The sequence below is a fragment of the Zonotrichia albicollis genome, chromosome 3 (assembly GCF_047830755.1).
Source record: "Zonotrichia albicollis isolate bZonAlb1 chromosome 3, bZonAlb1.hap1, whole genome shotgun sequence".
NCBI lineage: Eukaryota > Metazoa > Chordata > Aves > Passeriformes > Passerellidae > Zonotrichia > Zonotrichia albicollis.
In genome coordinates this window covers 15,644,018-15,666,579 of record NC_133821.1, presented here as the reverse complement: position 1 = coordinate 15,666,579, position 22,562 = coordinate 15,644,018, and the positions used below count along the sequence as shown (strand labels likewise).

At 41.0% G+C, this 22,562-nt stretch overlaps 1 protein-coding gene across 13 annotated transcripts in view; it reads right to left on the bottom strand.

Annotated features, from left to right (window-relative positions):
• Window positions 1-212: 212 nt before the first annotated feature.
• ENAH (ENAH actin regulator) overlaps window positions 213-22,562 on the bottom strand; it is a 90,720-nt gene continuing 68,370 nt past the window's right edge. For 5 of the 13 annotated variants that reach the window (XM_074536820.1, XM_074536821.1, XM_074536822.1 and 2 more), the window contains 11 exons: window positions 19,011-19,330; window positions 16,948-17,757; window positions 14,766-15,073; window positions 13,809-13,951; window positions 13,376-13,430; window positions 13,029-13,077; window positions 10,500-10,566; window positions 8,050-8,112; window positions 4,635-4,713; window positions 3,358-3,415; window positions 213-2,234 (listed from right to left, as the gene is read on the bottom strand). In XM_074536820.1, the coding sequence (XP_074392921.1) occupies window positions 2,197-2,234; window positions 3,358-3,415; window positions 4,635-4,713; window positions 8,050-8,112; window positions 10,500-10,566; window positions 13,029-13,077; window positions 13,376-13,430; window positions 13,809-13,951; window positions 14,766-15,073; window positions 16,948-17,757; window positions 19,011-19,330 (1,990 nt within the window). In that variant the 3' untranslated portion in view covers window positions 213-2,196. The remainder of the gene's footprint in view (window positions 2,235-3,357; window positions 3,416-4,634; window positions 4,714-8,049; window positions 8,113-10,499; window positions 10,567-13,028; window positions 13,078-13,375; window positions 13,431-13,808; window positions 13,952-14,765; window positions 15,074-16,947; window positions 17,758-19,010; window positions 19,331-22,562) is intronic. The other 8 variants (XM_074536825.1, XM_074536826.1, XM_005488486.4 and 5 more) reach the window with 5 other exon arrangements.

The following is a 22,562-nucleotide window of genomic DNA, read 5'->3' as shown; positions in this document are numbered from 1 at the left end:
AAACGAATCAAACGTGATTTCTGACAAGGGTAAACATCCTCACTGCTCAAAAAGTCTGTGTAAAACAAAAAGCTACATCAACAAAGATGAAAATGCCTCCTCTTCTTTTGAGAAAAACAGTACTTGACAAGCTTACTATGGATTTTTTCTTTATAATGCCTTCAACAAATGCATGCAGAAAAGTGATGTTGTTTCTCCTCTTTATTAAAAAAAAAAAAAATTAATAAATGGAGTTAGGCAATATTTCCACTGTCATCTTCCCTTAGAATCTGAACCTGAAGGATCAGGCAATGTTTGAATGGGAAAAAGATTTCCTAGTGAAGCCTTTCTGAAGCTGTTGAGTGCTGCTTTGCTTTGGGGTTCAGCACTCTAGACACTCTATTATTGAAAGTATCTGTGCCATGAATGGAGCTGCCTGTACTTGTAAGCAAATCTCTCCACAAGTTGTAAGTAAACTTTTCTTCTGGATCAGCACAGATTCCAAAGCAAACAGGGCTTGGAAAAATGGACAGTGCAAGGAAAAGGGAAGACTTTGATCCGTATTTTTTGTTCAAAGCACTACAAAGCCAATTTGCAGAATTTCTATTCCACTGAACTTTACCACATTAAAAAACAAAATTTAAAAAAAAATAAAATTTACACTCATAAGATTGAAAACCCTGGGAAAGAGAGGTAGCACCTCACCTCCCCTAAAAATGACTCTCAAATTGTTGAGCAAAACCAGTAGCATTTAATTGCTATTTTTCAGGGTTTGCCTCGTGTGGAGCTGTGGGGGTTTATTGTTGGCTTTGAGTTTTTTTGGAAAGGAGGGTGGCAGATAAATTAGGAGGAGAAGGGGCCATTTACTGTGACCTGATGGTTCTCAGGTAACTCCTGCTGTTCTGTTTCATTAAACAACCAAACAAAAAGGAGTCTCAGAAAAGAGTGAAGCAGAGGGTCATGGTGAAAAGGTGAAGGACAATGCACTTACACAGGGGCATCCTCAGCAACTCAGATGCCTACAATGTTTTTTCTCTCACCGAGAAACGAGTTTGGTTCACCTGGGAGTTTCAGAACCATTACTGGAAGTTATTACTGAATTTCAAATAGAAAACTGAAAAAAGATACAAAAGGATCAAGTACCTGGTTCCATTAACATGGTTACTGATAAAAGTCATGTTTTCCTCATAATTACACATGCATGTAAGATGAAGAAAAAGTGTAGAAAGTAATAAAAATGTGTCACCTTCCCCCTCCCTCTTCCCACATCTTCCTGGGCATAAGTTAAGCCTTACAAATGAAAAGGCTACTCTGTGACATGCAATTTTTCTTTTAATTAAAAAGCTGGCTGTGTTGTGTTACATTACAAAATGTCCACATGCATAAATCTAAAAAAAGCCCCAAAATCTACTGTAAATCTACAACATACTAATGATTTACATTTGACTGCTGATTCGCTTTATGTCGAAGTCTTAGATTTGGTAAAGCATCGTAACAATGTAGGAAGGCATCTACATCTTTAAACTCTGGACTGTATTTGCTTTTTTTCTTTTTTTAAATTTTCCTACAAAATTGCATGAAGGCTAACTAGAGAGGCTTCCTATCATAAAATTCCAAAATCTTGATATGTCATCACCCTCACTTACAAATATTGCCCTTTCAAAGCACATGTCTCCAATTGCTCCTCGTCTCGTGAACCGAACTTCTACACATCTGATCTCTTAAATTACTCATGGAAATATCAGATATGATAGGAAGACAAACCTGAGATACATTTGAAGTACAACAGTATAACTTGCTAACTCCTTCATTAATAAAGAAAACCTCTCTGAAAAGCCTTCCCAAGCTTTTCCCTGTTGTTGTTTTGTTTTTTTTTTTGTCTCAACAACAAATTCTGAAACATGTGCAATTTTATCTTGACATGAGTAGACTTCAAAGCACTGTGATCTTGTCTGATAGATGTAGGAATTTCTGCATAATCATTACAGTAACTTTAAGAGTCTTTTCCACCCTGCTGTAAAGGTCAGAAAAAAGCTGCAAACTAGGAGGGGAATAGCATTATCACCAGAGTGATGTTGTCTGAAGCTTTTCAGAATAGGTTGTTTCTCCCTCCTTCCAAGTGTCTGTCTGTCTGTCTCCGTTTTCTTCTAACAGCTCACAAAACGTAGTCAGTTTTATATCAAGTTAAAGAGTCACATCGGCTTAGTACGAGTCTTTCTATGCAGTATTGGACTTGCTGAGTTCCTGCCTGATAGCTGCAGAGAGACAGAGACAGGGTTAGCAAATCAATTAAAGAATTCTTTACTTAAGGGCAGCAAGCTGGACAAACAAGTGACCCCTCAATGCAGGCTCACCCTGCTCTCACAACGTGAAGAACCAGCACCTAAGGCAGCCCCATGTGGCTTCAGACAAGTGGCATTAGCAACAGGCACTGCCTTGTTTCTTCCTGTAAAATTTATGTTGAAATCCTAATTTTTAGTTCCCACCACCAGTCAGCCTGTGGGAAACACCAACATTGGGATTTTCAAAGAAATTTTCATTTATTTTAATTTTTTTTAATTTAAGAGCAGCCTTGGGGGCCTGTTTGCACTCTACTGGTCTAAAAGGCCGTGGTACAACACAGCACAAACAAAATACAGAGAAAAGCACTACATTCTCCTTAGTCCCAACCCAGCCAGTTCTTTCTACATATGTTATGACATTCAATATTTTATTAGATTAATATGACTTTTTTTCCTCCCCACACTTTGTTTTGGTACATTCCACAAAGCCAAAAAGAACAAAAGGCCCACCAAGGTAGTAAATAATATACAGGGTTTTGCTTAAATCCTGACAGGTGAACCTTCAGGATTATGTTTTCTCAATGATTTCCCTTAAGTACAGAAGACTACATAGGAAAATAGCTTGTGTTAAAATAGAAATTAAAACTGTGAGACTTCTTTTCTTTGAATCATATGTTACAGACCAAAGAGGTAACTGAAAGCTGGAAGTTTTCATTAAAATTCTTTCAAATTCTCTTCTAAATATTTCTAGTTTTGAAATACATACCTCAGCAGCTCTGGATTATTTAGAAATAACCCACCTACCACCACATGACATTAAAGATAACTTCAAATCACTCAAATACAGCATCACTTCAACCACTCTTAAAAGGCACATTGATGTCAATATTCTACTAAAACAAAACCCCCAGGAGGGAAATCCCTGAAGCACATCAACTGGAACAGGTCTGGCACCAGGGCTTTGCCACCAGACAAAGAACAAAGCTACTTTTCCCAATAAATCACTCTCAGGCTACCAATACATTGCATTTACATTTTAAAGCACCTGCAGCTACTCTTAAATCTGTGCAGCAGCAGTGAACAGAGCAATACTTACCATCAATGAGTTCTTCCTTTAATTTCGTTAACTCCTTCCTCATTTCATCTAAAATATCCTAAAAATGTGTCAAAGCATAAATAACAGATTAGCAAAGAGATTCATTTTAGCAAACTGTAAATTTCTGTGGAGAGAAATCCAGAATTATCCCACTACAATTCCTCCCATTAATCCTTCTGAGAAGCATAACCCACCCCTCAGCTTCCAGTTAATCCTGAAAACCTAAGGCATCCCTAGAACATTATTAGTGCAGTTACAACACAGAAAAAACAGTCCCTAGAAGTGCCACAAATTGATTCCTGTAGGATTTATGAGAGGAGAAGGGATAAGAATGAGAGAGCTTTGCTACAGGTGAGATGTGATGTAGAATGCAAAGAAAGGAGCTCACTAAACACCACAAGCCAAGGAAGTATTTCAAGGGAAAAAACCAAAAAGTAATCAAGGTATCAAGGTCCCAGTCGCAGTGGAATGGTATGGAATGAAGAGAACAGAGTGAACAGAGTGGACAGAGTGAAGGACTGTCCCTGCTTGTTTTTTCCATCCTTTCCTCCAAGCTCCTCCAGAATCACCCCCCAGGCCAGAAGCCACTCTAAAACTGCTGAACCAGGACCCAATCCAGAACCAACCAAAACTGATCCATAAACCAACCTAAAGCCAAGCACTATGTGGGGACATGGTCTAGAAGCAACTAAAAGTTGCTACCAAAGTAGAAGTGGCTCTGGAATTACCCACTGAGCTGCAGCCTGCACCAGAATCTCTCTCCCCACTTGATCCAAACACCACCTTGAGATCCTTCACCTCCAACTCCACAACTCCCACAGGATTCCTCTGCTCTTGAACTGGAGAGCTGCACAAAATGCAGCATCCCTGGGTGCTCTTCCACCCCCAAACTTGTGACCACAGGTGCTCACATCTGATATAAAAACATGGTGGTGCTGCTAGAGCTGCCCCAAGGGCTTGGTGTTTGGAAACAGAGAAGAGAAGGAAAGGTTTTCCAGGCAAACTGATTTGCCAGTTCCATTTATAATGCCAACACCATCCTGTGAGTGCTCCTAATGCAAAAGCAGGAATTTTGTGAGAAACAAGCAGGGCTGTCTAAGCCTCCAACCTACAGTTCCTAACAACACTGACACACATCTGGGCAAAAATAAAGCCCAGTAATTACTAAATCATTAACACTTTGCAACTAACAAAACAGCTAAAAGCTGGTATTAGGCAGCTGCAAGTTCTTATATCCAACTTCCACAGCAACCTTTTTTAAAGCATTATTCACATACCTGCTTCAATCTGTCATAATCTAGACCTTCTGACTGTACTCCATTGGCACTGGGCTGTCCCGTTGGTGTAGATTTTGGTCTGCAGCACAAAAACACATCCAGGAGTTACTGGTTGCTCATTATTACAGGATACATAAGAGATTCCCCCATTAAAATTGCTGATATTTGTATAACAAAAATACAGTACAGTAACAGAATGGAAAACAAAAAATGTTGGGAGTGGGAGGATGGGAAAAAATCAAGCAGACCCAAAATACCACACAGAATAGAAAGCAACACCCAAGAATGTTTTCCACACACTGGAAATATTAATTACCATAAGAGTTATTAGTTCAAAACAAGAACTTTCAAAGCAGCAGACAGATTTCACTGTCAGTGGTTTCTGATTTCTTCATAATGGGCATGAAAAGCTGAACGCCTTCAAATGTCAAGCACTTTCCTTTTGTAACTGAGGCTGATTCAAAAGAGGCTCTGTCTCCCAAGGAAGCACTCCCACTAACTAATGACTGCATGCTGATGCTGACTGTGCTGAGCAATCACCCTGGGGCATTTTCAACACTTGACAGACCCAAGCAATGTTATCCAACTCCTCTGCAACCTCAATTATTCCATCAGTTGCTTTCTAAAGCTACTGAAAGCAAACGCTGTAACAGCACCAAGATTTATCTTTATTTATGATAATTGAGAGCAAGTTCTAATGTTTTGGACAATGTCATATTTCATGTTTTCTTATGAAATACTCTCTTTTAGACATCAAAAACTTGCTTACCCAGATCACCTTGCATTTTAAACACAGATTCCAAGAGAAGGGGGTTTTCCTGCCTTTCCACTTCTCTTTCCTGATCCCCTCTTTCATTCAAGGGGTAATTCAGACTCAGGGACTTACAGAGCTGTGAGCAGAGACAGAGCCTGGATGTTCACAGCAGGAATACCAAGACAGTTCTCCCAAGAGGGAGCAATGTTCTGCTGTTCTTAAATACTTTTTACACCTTGGCTACCATTCTCCCTCCCTTATCTATAAATCCTCAAGCAAAAAAGAAGCTGTGGATAAAATTCCTGACAATTCATCTCAAGGGGTTTAGAATCATCACAGTATGCTAATTTTAAGGAAGGGCAGAGTATAAAGTAGGCTAAGCTAGGTCCTATTTATTGTCCTTGTATGTGGCATCTCTGAACAAAATAGCCTGGCCTACACTCAGTGTGTCCTTTCAAAATTCCTACACAGGAGAAATTCATTCAGCACTGCATTTTTCTGCATTTGGTACATGAGGGTGCAGACAGATTTACTGCCACAAAGGTGGAAAAGAATGAAAAAAAGACTTTATTTCTTCATTTGTTTTACAAAATCACTACCTTGAGCTTTCATGCATCTTCCCTTACAAGACAGGAGTTTATCCATAGGGAATTATCCTATTCTGCTGGTTTTGTTCAGTAAGAGCTGAATGAACCTCACACTGGGTTGTCATGTTGGCTTTCACAACCTGACAGGACTTTGTTCTGACTTGCTAACTGAAGAAGAACACTCAAAAATGTGATTTCCACAGAAAAGGGTGCACACATCAAAATGTTGGTTTGAAGCTTGTTCTTCCCTGGGGATCACAGACCTCAACTGTCACAGCTGTAAAGACTTAAGTCCACACAGTTTAAATATAAGTTCCCAGAGAGAAATTGCTAATTACTATTCCTGAAACACACCAAAATTAAACACACAATCCACTGAGTAAGATAGAAGATTAAATATTGAGTAGCTTGATAGTGAAAGCAGCTGGAAAATAGAATTCACCTCTCAACCACCAGAGAACCTACAGTGTGCACTAATGCTATGAGGGCAAACCACAGTTTAGGATCTTTTACAGAACTTTTTACATGTTACAGTGCTTAGTTCACTATGGAAGAATTCCTTGCTCAAAGACATTTATCAGCTGAGACCTTTGGCTATTGCTGTTTCAGCAGATACCTGATATTTAAAGAGTTACTTGCAGTTTACACCTGAAATTGTGAGCCCTGACCTGCGCCAGGCAGAACACTGATTTTTTTCCAGATAGTTCATAGATAGTTTCTGATCATTTGCACTGACTGTAGTTCTGTTCCCATACACTGTGGCATGACAGCATTTATCCAACATGACTGAAAAAAATCCTCTTAAATGCAGCTCCTTGCAATTGGTAGCAGTCACCCAGTGCCTGCCTTAATGGAAAAACCCAATCAATATTATGCTTTAATATTTTTTAAAATTACTTATGAGTTCAATGTATTAATAAGATGACTTCAAAGAAAAGCTCTACACAAACTGACTGCTTCCTTTTCTCCATATCTTTAGAACAAAGACTCAGTTTTACCCACCACAACTATCTACTACTTCTATCTGTTAAAAATCTCCTCAGGAAAGCTTCTTTATGAACACTGCCCCTCAGTCTTGACAATGTGCTCACTTTTTGCTTTCCAAAATGCAAAACATTCTTAATTCAAACACTGAAATACCATAATTAGCAAAATAAATAATTTCTAACATCAGGAAAATCTAGCTGTGTTCCTCCCCAAATTATGCTAATTTTTTTCCCCTTTTTCAGCCTGAATGCAGCTGTCACTTAGGCAAACATGAACTATTGAAATTGGGTGAATAAAAACATCCCAACGTGGCTGAAGAGCTCTCCCGTGTGGTTTTTCATAGCATTGCCTGACAGTCCCTAACACACCTTCAACCAAGCATGCAAAGGAAAGTTCTCATCCATGCCAACATGCAGAATACACCACCCAAGATAAGTAGCTAAAAGGGGAACTTTTCATACAAAAAGATTAAGTAATCACCACAAGGAGTGCCTTCATGAGAAACAAAGCTGGAATTTGACTCAGTAATTCTGAGAGGCTCTGGAACAACATTTACCTCTGGAAAGCTCTCAAAGCCTGAAGGGTTTCAATGTCAGCACTTTCTGACCACTTGAGAGTGAAATTTAAGATCTCCAGCAAAAAATACACATGATGGAAACCAACTTGTGAATATGTTCCAAGTAGAAAGATTAAATTTATGTTTTAAAAGTCTTCAATCAAAAAGCAGATGTAAAAACACACCTAGAAAATTAATTCCTGTTCCTCTGTATCTGAACTAACAGTTTTGAAAACCTGCCTCTTAAAACACTGCAAATGGTCCACTAAATCCTGGCATATTCAACAGGAATTTGTACCTTTGCAGGTGGAGACTGCCAGAAAAGCAGGATTTTATATGAATTCATACCTGGTTCTTAAGCTCTCTCAATTTGCCTTTTAACCAGTCCAAAAATGGGCTCAACTGGGCAAACAAAATGTGGGGGAGGAACCTGGTGGTGCATGTGGTGATTACCAACCCATGTAGAAAAAGTCCAACCCTGAACTGGTCAAAGGAGGTGTTAGGAAGTCTCAAATCCCAACAGGATGATACCTGTTTAATGAATCATAGAACCTGTTTTCAGAAGCAAGCAGATTTTTCCATGGAGATTCCCGTCTATTAAGGGGGAGAAACACTACCTTTAAAAGCTATTACAGCTCTTCATTTTGTTCACTTTTAGCACCTTCAACACCATGGGGTTTCAGTAGATTCAAGAGTTCTACTTGCCTGTTTCAGGAAATATTAAAAGCTCAAAGCTTAAGTATTTTCTGCTTGCTCCAAAAAGCAAAGGCCTGATTTTAGACAGGACACTAACTTGTTTTAAAATACTTCTAACATTCTCTCTGGATAACAACAACTTGATCCTCTACCTCTGGGGAAGCTCTGAAGAGAAAATTTTGCTGACTTGCCAGTTTCTGAAGTGTGCTTTGCTTAATCCCTGTGTGTGACTCACATCCTCCCTGCAGAGGTCAGGTGAAAGAAATCCTCACATCCTACCAGGTGAAAGAAATCCCCTCCTGGCAAACACGGTGTTAGTGGTTCAAACTGCAGCTCCCCTTGACTAAACAAAGCAAATTTAACAAGCAGCCTGTTGAGAGGGACTTGGCAAATGTAGAAAGTTAAGAGAAATACAAGGATATTCAAGAGAGATTTCATCTAACAGTTTCTCCTTGTATGAAACTTTCCTCATCCTGGCAGAGCATGCTGTCAACACTGACTAGAAAATGGTATCAGCAGGCCTGAAGTATGTGTTATGGCACCTTCCAGCAGGTTATGACAGCACTGAGAAAGAAAACTGACATTAAATAAACACAGAATTCTTATTTTGGATTAGAGTATACACCCAGGGAAGTTCACATCAAGTTAAATTCTATTTGCATTTTCCACTGGATGAATGATGACAAAAAGCTTGATGGAGAGAGTGCCCCAATAAATCTAAGAGAGATCTTAAAAATCCTCTGTAATCCTCTAGGTCAGAAAACATTTTTAAACAGACCTCAGCAACTTCTGAATTTCACCAGCTGGAAAAAGATCAGAGAAACTGGAAGCATGAAACAGTTTACAAAAACCTATTGTAGAATCAAGACTTCAGAGCATCCCAGACTCCCCAAAAGAGTCAGACATTGAGAGTTGTCCTACTTATTAATCCCTTTACCCTATGGATAAGCAATTTGAGCCAAGTACCTACAGCCAAAGGGCCAGGTCAGCACCTGTCTCACACAACATGAACTCTAAAATGCTCTTTAGGACTCCTTACACCAATTATTTCTGTGCCAAGCTCCCCCTCAATGCCACCTTTTGAAGCAGATCAAAGTATCAGCACAAGGGACCTTGCTCAAAGAAAGGCCCTACTGGGGAGGAGGGGGAGAGGGCAGGGAAAGCCAAGGCCAAAGGTGAATGCAGGATTTTGTTACACTGACAGGGTGGCAGAGGGAACGTCACCACCAATGGCACTTGCTTATGGACAAAAAACACAGCAAGCAACCAGAACCAAGGCTGCAGACACCTCAAACTCCTGCATTTATTCTAAAATAGAGATACTTTCTTCACAAGAGAGTGTTTAGTGTTGCATTTTAGAACTGAAGACCCCAAGGGCAACCTCAGCTACAAGTGAGGCCACTCACAGAACAATTGTTTTTAATACTCTGATCACCAAATCTTTTATAGCTGTGTCCAACGGCCAGATTTTAATGGGAATTCAAGTAATTTCAAAGACAGCATACCCAAGTTGAACATGTTTCTCTTGCTTTCTCTCAAGAAATTCAGGGAACTTCCTCAGATTATCAGGGAACCCTTTAACTTCTGTGTACACAATACACAGGAGTACTAAATGAATAAGCCTTCTGCCTAAAGTAAATTACAACCAAATATATATCCAAAAACTTGCTAAAGCAGCCATTTCACTTGCTGAAAATGCCTTTCAAAACACTCCCTGCTTATCAGAGTTCCAGCTGACAAGTAATCAAAGATTGGTTGATGCATAGAAGGGTGTAAGACATTTCTATACTTCTTTAGGATGGACTTAGATTGGTAGGAGAGCTACTGAAAATTGTCACAGAATCAAATCTTACCAAGATAACTGAAATATCCACAAAGGCATTCTGTGAGTGGCAGAGAAAGAGAAAGAACATCTATTCTCTAGATTTACTACTGAACATGTGAACTGCAGCACATTTGGTTCACCTTGCTAGAAATTTCAGACTTCAAATAAAAAATTCAACATTGCTGTAGGCAAATATAGACCTCGTTAATTCAGGTTATACACCAAAAATTGTTAAAAGAAACTTTTTTGGGTAAAACTTTTGATTTTACTGTCAAAAATTTCTCTTATTAGCATTCTCCAAAAGTAACTCTTCATTCCTACTTAAAACTGCTTAAAGCAGTTTCACAGCAGCAATTTTAAACCCATAAAGATGATCCTTACTATTCTAGTCCAGAATATTTAGCAGCATGTGCAACAATAACAAATGTAAGGAAAAGCAGTTGGTACAAAAGGGGAGTACCTGGAAATAACAGGTGACTTGCTTCCATTCACTGTATTTGTCCTTTCCCAAGGCTTTCTTGTTAGTTCTGAAAAACAAAGTAAAGAGATGAAAAACTGTTTTTTTCCATCCACTGTGTAATTTCTGTGAGGAAACTTCAAGCATCTGGCAACTCAAGTCAGCTGCTTGGTGTTTTGCTCTTTTTATTACATTGCTTTAGCTCTTTCACATTCAGCTACCTCTTGGTGTACTCATCTGTGAATGTGATGGTGTTCACAGGGGTCTTATGTTGAAGGAAGAGACAGAGATCTGACTCCCTGTTTCAGAAGGTTTGGTTTATTATTTTATGATATATATTACATTAAAACTATACTAAAAGAATAGAAGAAAAGGTTTCATCTTAGAAGGCCAGCTAAGAATAGAAAGGAATGATAACAAATGTTTGTGGCTGGGACAGAGAGCCTGAGCTAGCTGGGCTGTGATTGGCCATTAATTAGAAACATCCACATGAGACCAATCACAGATGCACCTGTTGCATTCCACAGCAGCAGATAATCAATGTTTACATTTTATTCCTGAGGCCTCCCAGATTCTCAGGAAGAAAAAAATCCTAAGGAAAGTATTTTTCATAAAAAGATGTCTGCGACATGTGAATGCATCAAGTGAGAGCATCTTGAAGTGTCACTGGTCTCCCAGACACTGTAAATGCCATTTGATTCTTGATCCAGCTGGGAGAAGGTCTGCCTATACTTTAGAGGCACTGGATTTATTTATAGGTACTGGATTGCTTCAGCTGTGAACCATGGAATTGTGTAACCAGTCAGCTGCAGACACTTGAGAAATAGGTTTCTAAGCTAAAGGAGTTTTCTTAAAACTCTTAATGATAGAAAATTAATTCAGTGCCAGTTTCAGTGAAGTGCCAGCAGATGCAGCCTATCACAACCAGAGTATCTTTCACCACCAAGAAAGAAGGAGGTTCATTCCTTACAACCTGCACAAGTTAAAACAGCCTCTCTGTAGTGTGGATTGTTATTAATTGCTATCATTACTTACTCAGGACTTCAGTGTGCCAGTGATCTTATCAGTCTTCACTTCAGATTTGGAGTTTGTTTGGTGTGCTCCCTTTCTTTCATATTGCTTAGCTAAGCTGGGCAAGCAGAGAGGCAGAAAGGCCCTTTCAGAGTTTCTTATTGACCAGAAAATTCCCTGGGATGCAGCTGGATACTGAGAATATCTAAATTGCACAAGTCTGCCAGCACAGTCTGTAACCCAGCCAAGTGCAGGCTCCTTATGCTAGTAATAAGCCTTAAACTTAATTTTATACACCAGTTTTCAGGACTTGTCCAGCCATAGGAGTTATTTTAGCTATATCTGCAAAACTGACAAATTTCTGCTAAGGTTGCAGTTTGCTCAAGGATGCCAATTATTTCTCTTAAAACACTTTAAAGACCTGTTCCAGTGATGAGGCTCAGCACTACCAGAGCTCTCACAGCAAGAAACAAAGAAAACTTCCTCAACTGGAAGGAAATGGTCAAATTCTGACTGCATTTGACATTTTTAACAGGCTTTATGAGACTTATCATCACCAATTAAAGAAACCAATTCCAGAGGTTTTAATTTCTTTCTTTTGGGGCCAATATTATCAGAAGTGTTCCAAAAGCAGTCATTTTCTCAAGGCTAACGTCCTTTCTGTTTAACAGAATGTGTTGAACAAAATGAAGCAGACGCTTGTAAAAGAAGAGAAAAAAAAAGGGGGGGAATGTGTGAAAACCCTGATTTGAGTGATGTCATTTATTTCCTTGCAGTCTGACTTCTCTAGATGAGTGCCTGTATCTCAGTACGAACTTTGCCAGTTATTTCCATCTGGACACACAACCCCTGGCACTCCTTTTTATTCCCCAGCCAGGTTTTGTTCACACTGCAGCAGTGGTTTTCAGTATTAAGGCCTGCACATCATCAAGTGGTTGAATCATCTGGAGGAGAAGTGCACACATGGGCAAGCAATCAGCAGAGGAAGCTGGAACAGACTGAAAGTTGGTGTATTCATTATCAGGTTATTTCCTTTTTGCTTCCATTGCCTTTTGGGGTGACAGACTGGAGGGTTCTATGGCACAGCCCCCCCCTTTTTGCAGGTATGTACTGAGAGGTGCCATGGGAAACTGAGGGTACAACAAGGGACTACTAAGGGACAGGAAAATAAAGTCTTGAGGGTCTCTTGAGAGCCAATAATTTACAATATTTTACATCTACATGCCACCTGCAGAATGTGTAAGTTTTCCTCACTGACTGTGTTGGCTACAGAGCTCCAAGCACTGCCTCTTCAGCAGAGGGTTCATGGGCAAAGAATTTCAGCACTCTGCATTTATAATCTTTATTCACTTATGGTCTTTTTATCCATCGTCTTCTGAACCAGGATCCATTCTACAGTAAAACCCCATGCTGTAATCATGGGAGAAGAGGCAGGCTCCAAAATTCAGCAGAGCTGACCAAGATTTGTCACTAGATTTTAGCATTACTGTGTCCCAGAGTTCACAAACCTGAGCTACTTACCAGGTGTGCTTGTTGAAGAAACCTTAGAAGATGAAGACTCTGATTCTTCCTGATTAAAACAGAGAAGAGAGGGAATAGGGAGAGAGGAGAGGAGAAAAATAATCTTTATAATCTGTTAGATTCACAAGAACCAATCTCAACTGTTTAAATATTTCAGTTTTTATATATATATTTAAAATGGCTCTGCAGAACTGTATATAGAAAATGAGCGAGCACTATAACCACAGAGGAGTGGTTATATGTATATTTTATACAGTAAAGCAGAAATAATCCCTTGTACACCACTGGAATCTCTCTGCTAATCCTTGTATTGAGAAATGTAAATCAGATAAAATTTCTCAACTCACAGCTTTATCTTCTTTCTGCTCTGGTTCTGTTGATCCCTTTTCAGCAATTCTTCTCCTGTAAGCAGAGACAAAAGTTACCAAGCTCATCATGGTTTTAAGATGGAAGAATGTTGTTTACTGCAATTAAAGACTTACACAGCCTCATGAAAATTAGCGTTTTAAGAAGTACTTTCAAAGCACCTTCAAAGGCAAAGCCCTCCTGCCAAAGCAACTGTGCAATTTGAAATCTGCATGCCCTCCCTTGCTGCTGCACAAAGGCTTACACAGAAGTACTGGATTACACTCACATAAAAATGGCTATTCATGAAACATGATCAGCTTCCCAAAGCAGCCCTGAGCTGCTCTCCATCTGATCCTCAGCCAGCTGCAAGCCCAAATCCCACCTGTGTGATGATGACTAAGCAGCTGGAGCAGAGCAGGAACAGCTTCTCACCTCCTGGCCAGCAGGGCACTCATTTCTTCCATCAACCCACTGCCTCCCAAGGGAAGGGGTCCATTTCCACGGCCACCATCTGTTTTGGATGAAGCAGAGCCTCCTCCTCCTCCTCCTCCACTCGAACTGGAGGAGTCTTCACCCTTCAGAGCACACAAAAAGACAGCAGATGTGCCAACAGAATGAGAGCTGACTTCATGGAACCAGCAAAGTTCATGTGCAAGAAAGGCACATACTGCATTTGCTGGGAATGTCCTGACAAAGGCAGGAATGATGAATCTCACTCCATGTTCTCAGAAGGCTAATTTATTACTTTATTATATTAAAGAATACTATACTATACTAAAGAATACAGGAAGGATGCTTAATGCTAAAAAGATGATAATGAAAACTTGTGACTTTTTTTAGAGTCCTGACACAGCTTGGCCCCAATTGCCAAAGAGTCAAAACAACTCACAGCAGAACCCAATGACTCCAAACACATTGCAAATGTGAGCACCACACAGGAGAAGCAAATGAGATAAGAATTGTTCTCCTTTTCTCTGAGGCTCCTCAGCTTCCCAGGAGCAAAATCCTGGGCGAAGGGATTTTTTCAGAGAATGTGAATGAAACAAAGCCCTTACTTCCATTGAAATGGTGACATTAAAACTGGTAAGATACTGGGCAAGAAAAAACTGAATTTCAGCAGGAGAGAAGAACTTTTATCTATTCTTATCTTTTTCTCTAAGACTTCTCAGGTTCCCAGGAGAAAAATTCTGGGTGAAGGGATTTTTTCAGAGAACGTGAATGCCACATGCACAAGTGAAGAATGGCATGGGCTGGCAGCACATCCTGTAATGCTTTTTCCTTCATGAACTAAGCCTACCCCAAATGCCTTGATACTGCTGCTGACCTTGACCAAAGCTTAGAAGCAGGGGGGACACAGGAAGGTGAAAAAGAAACCAGAGCTCTATTTACCCGTGAGACTTTCCTAAGCTTGGCTCCAGCGAGTGCAGCTGCTAGTCCAGTTAGAGGGCGATTATCCTCAGCCACGAACCCCGCCGAAAAGCCCGAGGCCGGCAGGGGGGGAGCCGGAGGGGGCAGGGGAACGGGAGGGGCTTGGCTGGGCAGCGGAGGAGGAGGCGGCGGCGGCGGGGGCGGCCCCGAGGGCGGCAGGGGAGGAGGGGGCGGAGGGCCAGGAGGAGCCGGGGCTGCTACTGAAGACTGAGCTGGGCCAGGGGGCAGGGGAGGTGGAGGAGGAGGTGCAGGCGGTCCTTGGACAGCACCTAGTGTCAGAGAGAAAACAAAAAGAGGACATTAGGGATTTGGAAAACAAAGGGTCTTGCTTCCATTGAAATAGTGGTTCTTTTGCTCAGTGTACAAGACATTAGAACTGGTAAGATACTGGGCAAGGAAACACTGACTTTCAGCAGGAGAGATGCATTCTTAAATAATGTACTAAAAAAATTACACAGTATCCTGTGAGAGATCAGACAGTTCCAGAGATATTGACATGAAACCCCACCAGTCAGGGTCTGTGCTGCAACCAAGAACAGCTTTACACCAGGAAACAGGCAGAGAGTAAAGTCAGGCATGAGCATCGTAGCAGGAGAGCAACAGGGTGTGCTCACATGGTGCTGAGCAGTACCTCACTGCATTAACAAACCCTAACACACCACCCAAACATCTGAACCCCTGCACTGCTCCAGTGCCAATGCTAACTTCTAAGCTGTATGTAAATCTTTCCTTTAAAAAAATTCCAGCAATCAACTTTTACAATTCAATACAAACAGTAATTAGTGAGTTAGAAGACTGACATATTTCAAGCTAATGGGAAGAAGCCCTTCTATTTTTTATCTATCATTCTTCTACTTATTTAAATTCACATTGTTATCCAAATACAAAGTGTACTTTGAAAAAAGAATATTCTGATGATCACTGTACTGTTATTATTATTATTGGAAGAGTTTAAGAAAACTTGACGTAGACAACAGCTCCACACCTCCACAGATCCTACCTCTGTCTCATCAAACCACCAAAAGGCAGGAAAAATACTGCACAACTACCTTAATCTCTAAAGGCAGGAATTTCACATATGAGTCTTTCTGGTTTCCTACTCTGCTACCCACTGCAGAAATTCAAAAGCCTGTTAAACCCTCTTGGCATCACTCACTCCAAGTGCACACTTTTATTCCATACTAAAGTGAGGCCATTTATTCTATTTCCACTCCATCCCAAAGCAGCTCAGACCTTCATTTCAGACAGAAGGATATAAACAGGGTCCATTCTGCATGATTTGTACCAAGCTGCTTATCCCCCAGGAACCCCTCTGCCCACACCTTTGGAGCTGCTGCAGAGTTCTGTGCAAAGACCTACATCTACTAAATCCACCTAAATCTGTTAAATCAGTATAAAAGCAGGTTAACAAAGACATGTATTACCATGTAAAATGGATTTCTATCATATTGGTGGGGTGTTCATTGAGGCTGTCACCTGCTTAATCAAACTTTTTGTCCAAATTCTTCTTAGCAACACTAGTAAAATACTGCAGAAAGATCTGTCTTTCTGTATCTAAATACACATGTATATATCTATGTGCACTAGGCAACATATCTAAATACAACCACTGCCCAGAAAGAAATGCTTATGTTACACATTAGTTTCTAAATTTGAATTGTTCCTCCCTGAAGGCCATTTACATGTCCAAAGCCACACATGTGCTCCTCTATGTTGGCTGCCATTAATGACCTATGAACTATGAAGTGGTAACACCACTTCTCAAATAAACCATGACCTCACTGAAGGCCATTTACAGGTCCAAAGCCACACACGTGCTCCTCAATGTTGGCTGCCATTAATGACCTATGAACTATGAAGTAGTAACACCACTTCTCAAATAAACCAACAGTGCAGGGTTTACCAAGCAAGAACGTGACCAACTGTGTTCTCCAAAGGCGAGTTCTTAAGAAATGAGGATTTTACTCATGACAGGCCACAGAACATCGGCTCCTAGGCACAGAGCTCTTCCATTTCCCTTACCCCAGCAGTGTTGGGCATTAGGATCAGTGCAGCTTGGGGAGCACCGTGCTCATGCCTGGGGGCAGTCAGGGCTCTGCCCTGCCCTGCTTAGCGCATTAGTAGCAATAACAGAAAGCCTTACCCTGCTGGCTCGGAGCTTCAACCGGCTGAGAGGCTGCCTGCAAGACTGGCTCAGAAGCAGAGGAGTCTCCCAGCACAGAGTTTAGAGAGTTCTCAACAGAGGCAGGGGTAGCTGCAGAGGGAGAAGGGAGAACACTAGGCTTGGATGAGGGAGTCGAGGCATTCGGGGAGTTGGGAGAAGGAGAAGCTTGAGGCCCAGAGAGTGACAGAGGCGGAAAGGAAGGCAGCGGGGGGGGAGGAGGTGGCGGAGGTGGCGTTGGACCTGAGGTAGAAGGTGAAGGAACCGGATAAGCCAGGTTTTCGGGAAGCCCGTTGGGAGCCGTGGGAGAAGACGTGGACGCTTGGGCCGCCGCGTTGGAAGCCGCCACGGGCAGGACGGGTCTGGGCCCGGCGGCTTTGCCCGGAGGGCTGCTGATCATGACCGGAGGAGACGGGGGCAGGGGCGCGAAGCTGGGCGCGGCCCAGGCCGCGGGCCTGCTGCTGCTGCTGGGAGGCAACGTGGCCGCGGCGCCCACGGGAGAAGGGGGCCGGGAGCTTTTGTTCACGGGCCGAGGAACCGTGGCGTAATGGGGGAGAACGGGGTGGAAAGCCGAGCCTAGGGATGTAGCAAAACGCGATGCAGAGTGCCTTAGAGGCGGTGTAGGGGGAGTGGAGGTCGGTGGTGCAGAAGTCACTACAGCGTACTCCGGTGTGGCCTCGGCCATTGGCGCTGAGACAGCTTTTGCATATGATGGAGGAGGTGCTGAAGGAGGCTGGCAACTGGAGTATTCAGGAAGTGGAGTGCTATACGGGGAGTTGTCGAAAGATGGAGCTGGACAGAAGATGGAAAGCAGCAGCAAAGGCAGGATAAAAAAAGGAGAAAGAGAAAAAGGGAGCTAATGAAGCAACAAAACCAGCATTCGAACAAAATGTAAAAATGTAGACTACAGTTAGTACCAGAGGATTAGGCACAAGTGAAAATACTGTTAGGAAAGTTTTACATATTATCAACAGCTGCTCTTAAATTTTACCAACTCTTTTTGTGCCAACAACTGAATTTACAAGTACGTTCTAGAGAAAGTTTTCTCAAATCCCATCTGTGAGATGGGTTAGATATAGGGTTGAGCAATCAGTCTTTTACCAGCTTTTATCTTCTTGTTTGGTTGCAAACTGCAAGCAAATGTAGCGATCTTAATGATCTTAGTGATCATTTGTTTCATTAGCGATCTTAGCGATCATTTGTTTCAACTCCACTAATAAAACTCTTACCATAGGCAGCAAGTGTCATCTCTCTATTCCCCAGAAAAAGCTGCATAGCAAATATTGAAAGCACTGGGAATAAAGCTACCAATAAAATCCTCTGCTCTAAAATGACTTACATAGTATTCCTTGACTTTCACCATGAGCTGACTTATGTAAATTGAGTTTGAGATTGAAGAACAACCAAGCACTTGACTAATGTTCCATTATATTACCAAAATGAGAAAGCTTTCAGTTATCACTGGATGCTTTTCCACAGGCAGAGCATTATCTTATCTACAAATACATACAACACATTTCACTGAAATGTTACTACAATGATAGATTAAGCAAGGCTTCAGACTGAAAAGCATTTCTCACACTATTGCTTTGCCTTATATAGCAACATACCTTCTATGTTAACACACTCAACCTGATATCTTTTAGGGTTTTTTTCCCAACTTATGTAATGACAACACATTTGTTGAATAGAGCTAAAAATGATAAGGTATTTAGAAAGTTTAACTCATCACACTTCAACCAATGTTGGAGGTGCCCAAAATGATTCAAGTTCTTCCACGCAATCAGAGAGTATGGCAACGGAGTGAGCAAAGAACGCAAAAAAATTTATTTCAGAATTAATGGAAAATTATGACAGGAAAGTCAAATATCTTAGACTTCTTGCCATAAAAAAGGGAAGGAATTCCAGCAAAATGAAGCCTGAAATACTGACTGTTGCTACACAGCTGTACACCCTTGCCATTTGTTGGTTCTCTCCCACTCCATCACCCAAACACATCAAGAGCGGTCTGGTGGTAGAACACGCTCGGATTTTGAAATTCTTACCAGCATTTGAAATTCTTCTCTCTCTTTCCCATTCCAACTGTTCCCTTTCCAACTGTTCTTGCCGCTCTCTCTCTTGCCTCTCCCGTTCGAGTCGTTCCAGTCTCTCGCGGTCCTGCCTCTCCTTCTCCTGTCTCTCCCTCTCCAGGCGCTCCTGCCGTTCCCTCTCCTGCCGTTCCCTCTCCAGCTGCTCCTGCTCCAGGCGCTCTCTTTCCAGCCTTTCCCTTTCCAGCCTCTCTCTCTCCAGCCTCTCCCGTTCCATCCGTTCGCGATCCAGCCTCTCCCGTTCCAGCTCCTTCTGCCTCTGCTGCTCTTGCAACTGTCTGCAGTGGTCAGAAAAGAAAAGAGACTCAGCTGCAAAGTGAAAACCAAACACATCAGGCAGCTCTTCAAAGGACAAGGAGATAAACCAACAATCCTGGAAGCAGCCAGAACAAAAGCACAGCATTTCTACCTACCTGGAAGTCTTAATCCTAACATGCCACTTTTCTGAGCTGGATAATAGTTTTATTATGTTTACAGTAAAAAGAATCACATATCTGATTTCCTCTTAACTAACTGAACATTCTGAGAGACAGACTTCAAGAGGTAATTTACTGCTCATTTAATAACTGATACAATCTTCCCAGTTTGGGATATGGAGTTACATTTGTTCTTTGCGCAGTATTTTATACTCACAGCAGTGAATAGAAGTACAGTGAAATAGCACTAACACAAATACTCATTAAAACAAAGAAACACCTCAAATAAATTATGGTTTTTGGATTAACTAGTCAGATAGAATTTATCCATATTTTATTTTATTTCACATCCATCAAAACGCACACGATCCTCACTTGCATCCTAACAGACACACACAGCTGAACTGGCAACAACATGAGAACACTCTGAAGGCACAGGAAAAATGGACATGGTCAAAAAAAATCCAGGGTGCAGCAGCCAAGGAAACACTGCAGGGAGCTGGCAGGGCTTCCAGCTCATGGGAGGCTTTGCAAAGCAAAGCAGAGGAGGAAGATGTGAAGAGGAGGAAAACAAGTAAAAGTCAGGCAGTAGAGATACCCTAAGGATAAGAAGAAACCTTCCAAAATTCTCTGCCAAAGCCACTGGGTTGGCTGAAAGGACTTTCCTGAAAAAAAATAAAAATGCAGTGGGAAAAGCTATATACCACCTGTCTGATCCTTTCTTCTCAACTTGTTCTGTGTTTTCTTTAGGGTTTTTTAGGGCTTTTCAAAAGATATATCCTCTTATTTGGTTAAAATACAACTTCTTGATTTTCAAAGCTTTTTCATCTCTTGGGGATAACACAGTGATGGAACAAAATTAGGCTGATCCTCCTCCCAGCTGTGGCCAGTGTGTTCCTGTCAGTACATAACACTGAAAATGCTGCTAGTTGTTATTCTCTATTTAATTCTTGTTCCAAAAAAAGAGATAAATCACAACAGTTAGAAAGAAAATCTGGTCTACAAAGCACAGACCCATTTTATCTGCCATGTTTCAGAAGCAAACTGATGACAGCTTCTCAACAAACAAAAAAGCATATCCAGCTCTTAACTGTAAAGCAGAGAGGAGATCTGAATTTTGACACCTCAAGTTAACATATGTGTGTTTTCTATACTGTGCCCCTGGGCAATTTAATCTGGACAATCATTGGCAATATTAGCTGTATATGTAGAGTTATAAGGACAGAATTCTGAAAAGGAAGGGAACTTCAACTGTTTCACTCCTTTTCATGCCCAGAAAATACCAGCATAACTGCAAACTCCAGCCCATGAACTATTGTTATTGAAATCCATTCCATCTTCACACCATTGTTTTTCCATTACAAACAAAAAAATTTTAAAATTTGAAATTTCATTGTTTCTATAACCAAGTAAGTTCCTGTTGTGCACAACAAAAGGACTTTTTTCACTACTTAACTCATTACTCATCAGAAGCAAAAAACCAGTTTTGCTCCTTGACCATCTCCCCCCTCAGCCACAAACCAAAGCTGGAAGAACGGTCACTAAGAAACCAGAGCTGCAACCCAGCTTTTGTTAAATGACTGATTTTTATTATCTGAAATCCACTAAAAAGTCTGGTGATTGACCCATACAGATCTGGAGCCAGTAGAGGAGTTCTAGAAATGTTAATATAATACCATATAATATAGTGAATATAATACAAACCATAGAAATATTAATTTAATACCTCCAAGAGGTATTAAAAATATTTTTGATGTTACACTTTTGCTTGTTCTGTACAAAACTGATTTGACTATGTGCTCCTTTTTCTCCTCAGATAAAACCTATTATTAGAGGAAAACAGGGTTTTCATCAAGGCTAACTTCAGCTTGGTCATGTTAAAATTCTTTTTTTTTTCCATAAAGGAGAGGTGGATGCACATGTTTTTATCTAAAAGACTGTTCAGAGCAGAAGACAACACTGACAGATTCCAAAGCAGCTTTGTTTGTTTCCATCATTCTTTTGCATCCATTTGCCAGAAATGAGCATATTCCATCTAGAAATGTACACTCTTTTCATCCTAAACCTAAAATGTAGATATGACATTTGAGATCATAAACATTTCAGGTTATATTTAGTTTATAATACTGGAAGGTATCAATTCCCTGGGTTTAACAACACATCAAGCTACTGCCAGAAAATTTATTTTTCTTTAGTTCTTCATTTCTTTACATAAATAGAAGCTCAATATAGGTCACTCCTCACACAAGGGCAGCATTGCCAAGGCTGTTTTCCAATGAGCCATACCAAGGGCTCTGCCATAATTTCATATTTCCATAAACAACTTGGAAAAGGAACAGTGAGGTGCTTGTCATAAAGCTCCTTAATAATATTTAGTTATTCAGGGCAGCAAGGATGATGGCTGATTATAAGGAATTACTGATCTTCTAATTCCAACTAACCTGGGAATAAAATTGGCAAATAAAACTCAACTGAAGTGAAGCAGGGCAGAGAGAGGGAAATATTTGCTAAATGAATTTACAAAGTGCTGGACTTTGGGTTGCCTGTGGACCCAGGAGTGAGGTATTAAGGTTACAACAACATCCATTCATTGATGTGTCCTGTTCAAAAACCTCAACCAAATGGTATTCATGAAGAAAGGATTATGGACAGTACAGAAATAGCACCACCCTGCCTCACAATCCCTGCATCCCTGCTCCCACCTCCAAACAGGGAGAAAATCAGAACTGAAAAGATTTTAAGAGCAGCAGAAAACTGTTATCAAATGTACCCAACACCTTCCAACTAAAAATAATTTAGAAAGCTGTAATTCTGCATTCTGGGAAAGACAACTGGAGCTCTGAGTGATGGGGACATTCCTTCACAACAGCTGGGAGGAAAGAGTCAATGAAATAATGAGAGCAAAGCTCAGAAGAAAAGAGCAGCCCTGCACATCAGGCAGATGGAGCTATGGAACTCTTTGCCAGAGTGATTCAAAGAAAAAGCAGGAAAAAGCCCACAGAGGGGAAAAAACCCACCAAGAACCATGGGAAATCACTTAGAAAACAGCAGCTCCATCATGCAGAAGCTGCTGAAACAAGGGTTGCCCAGAGGA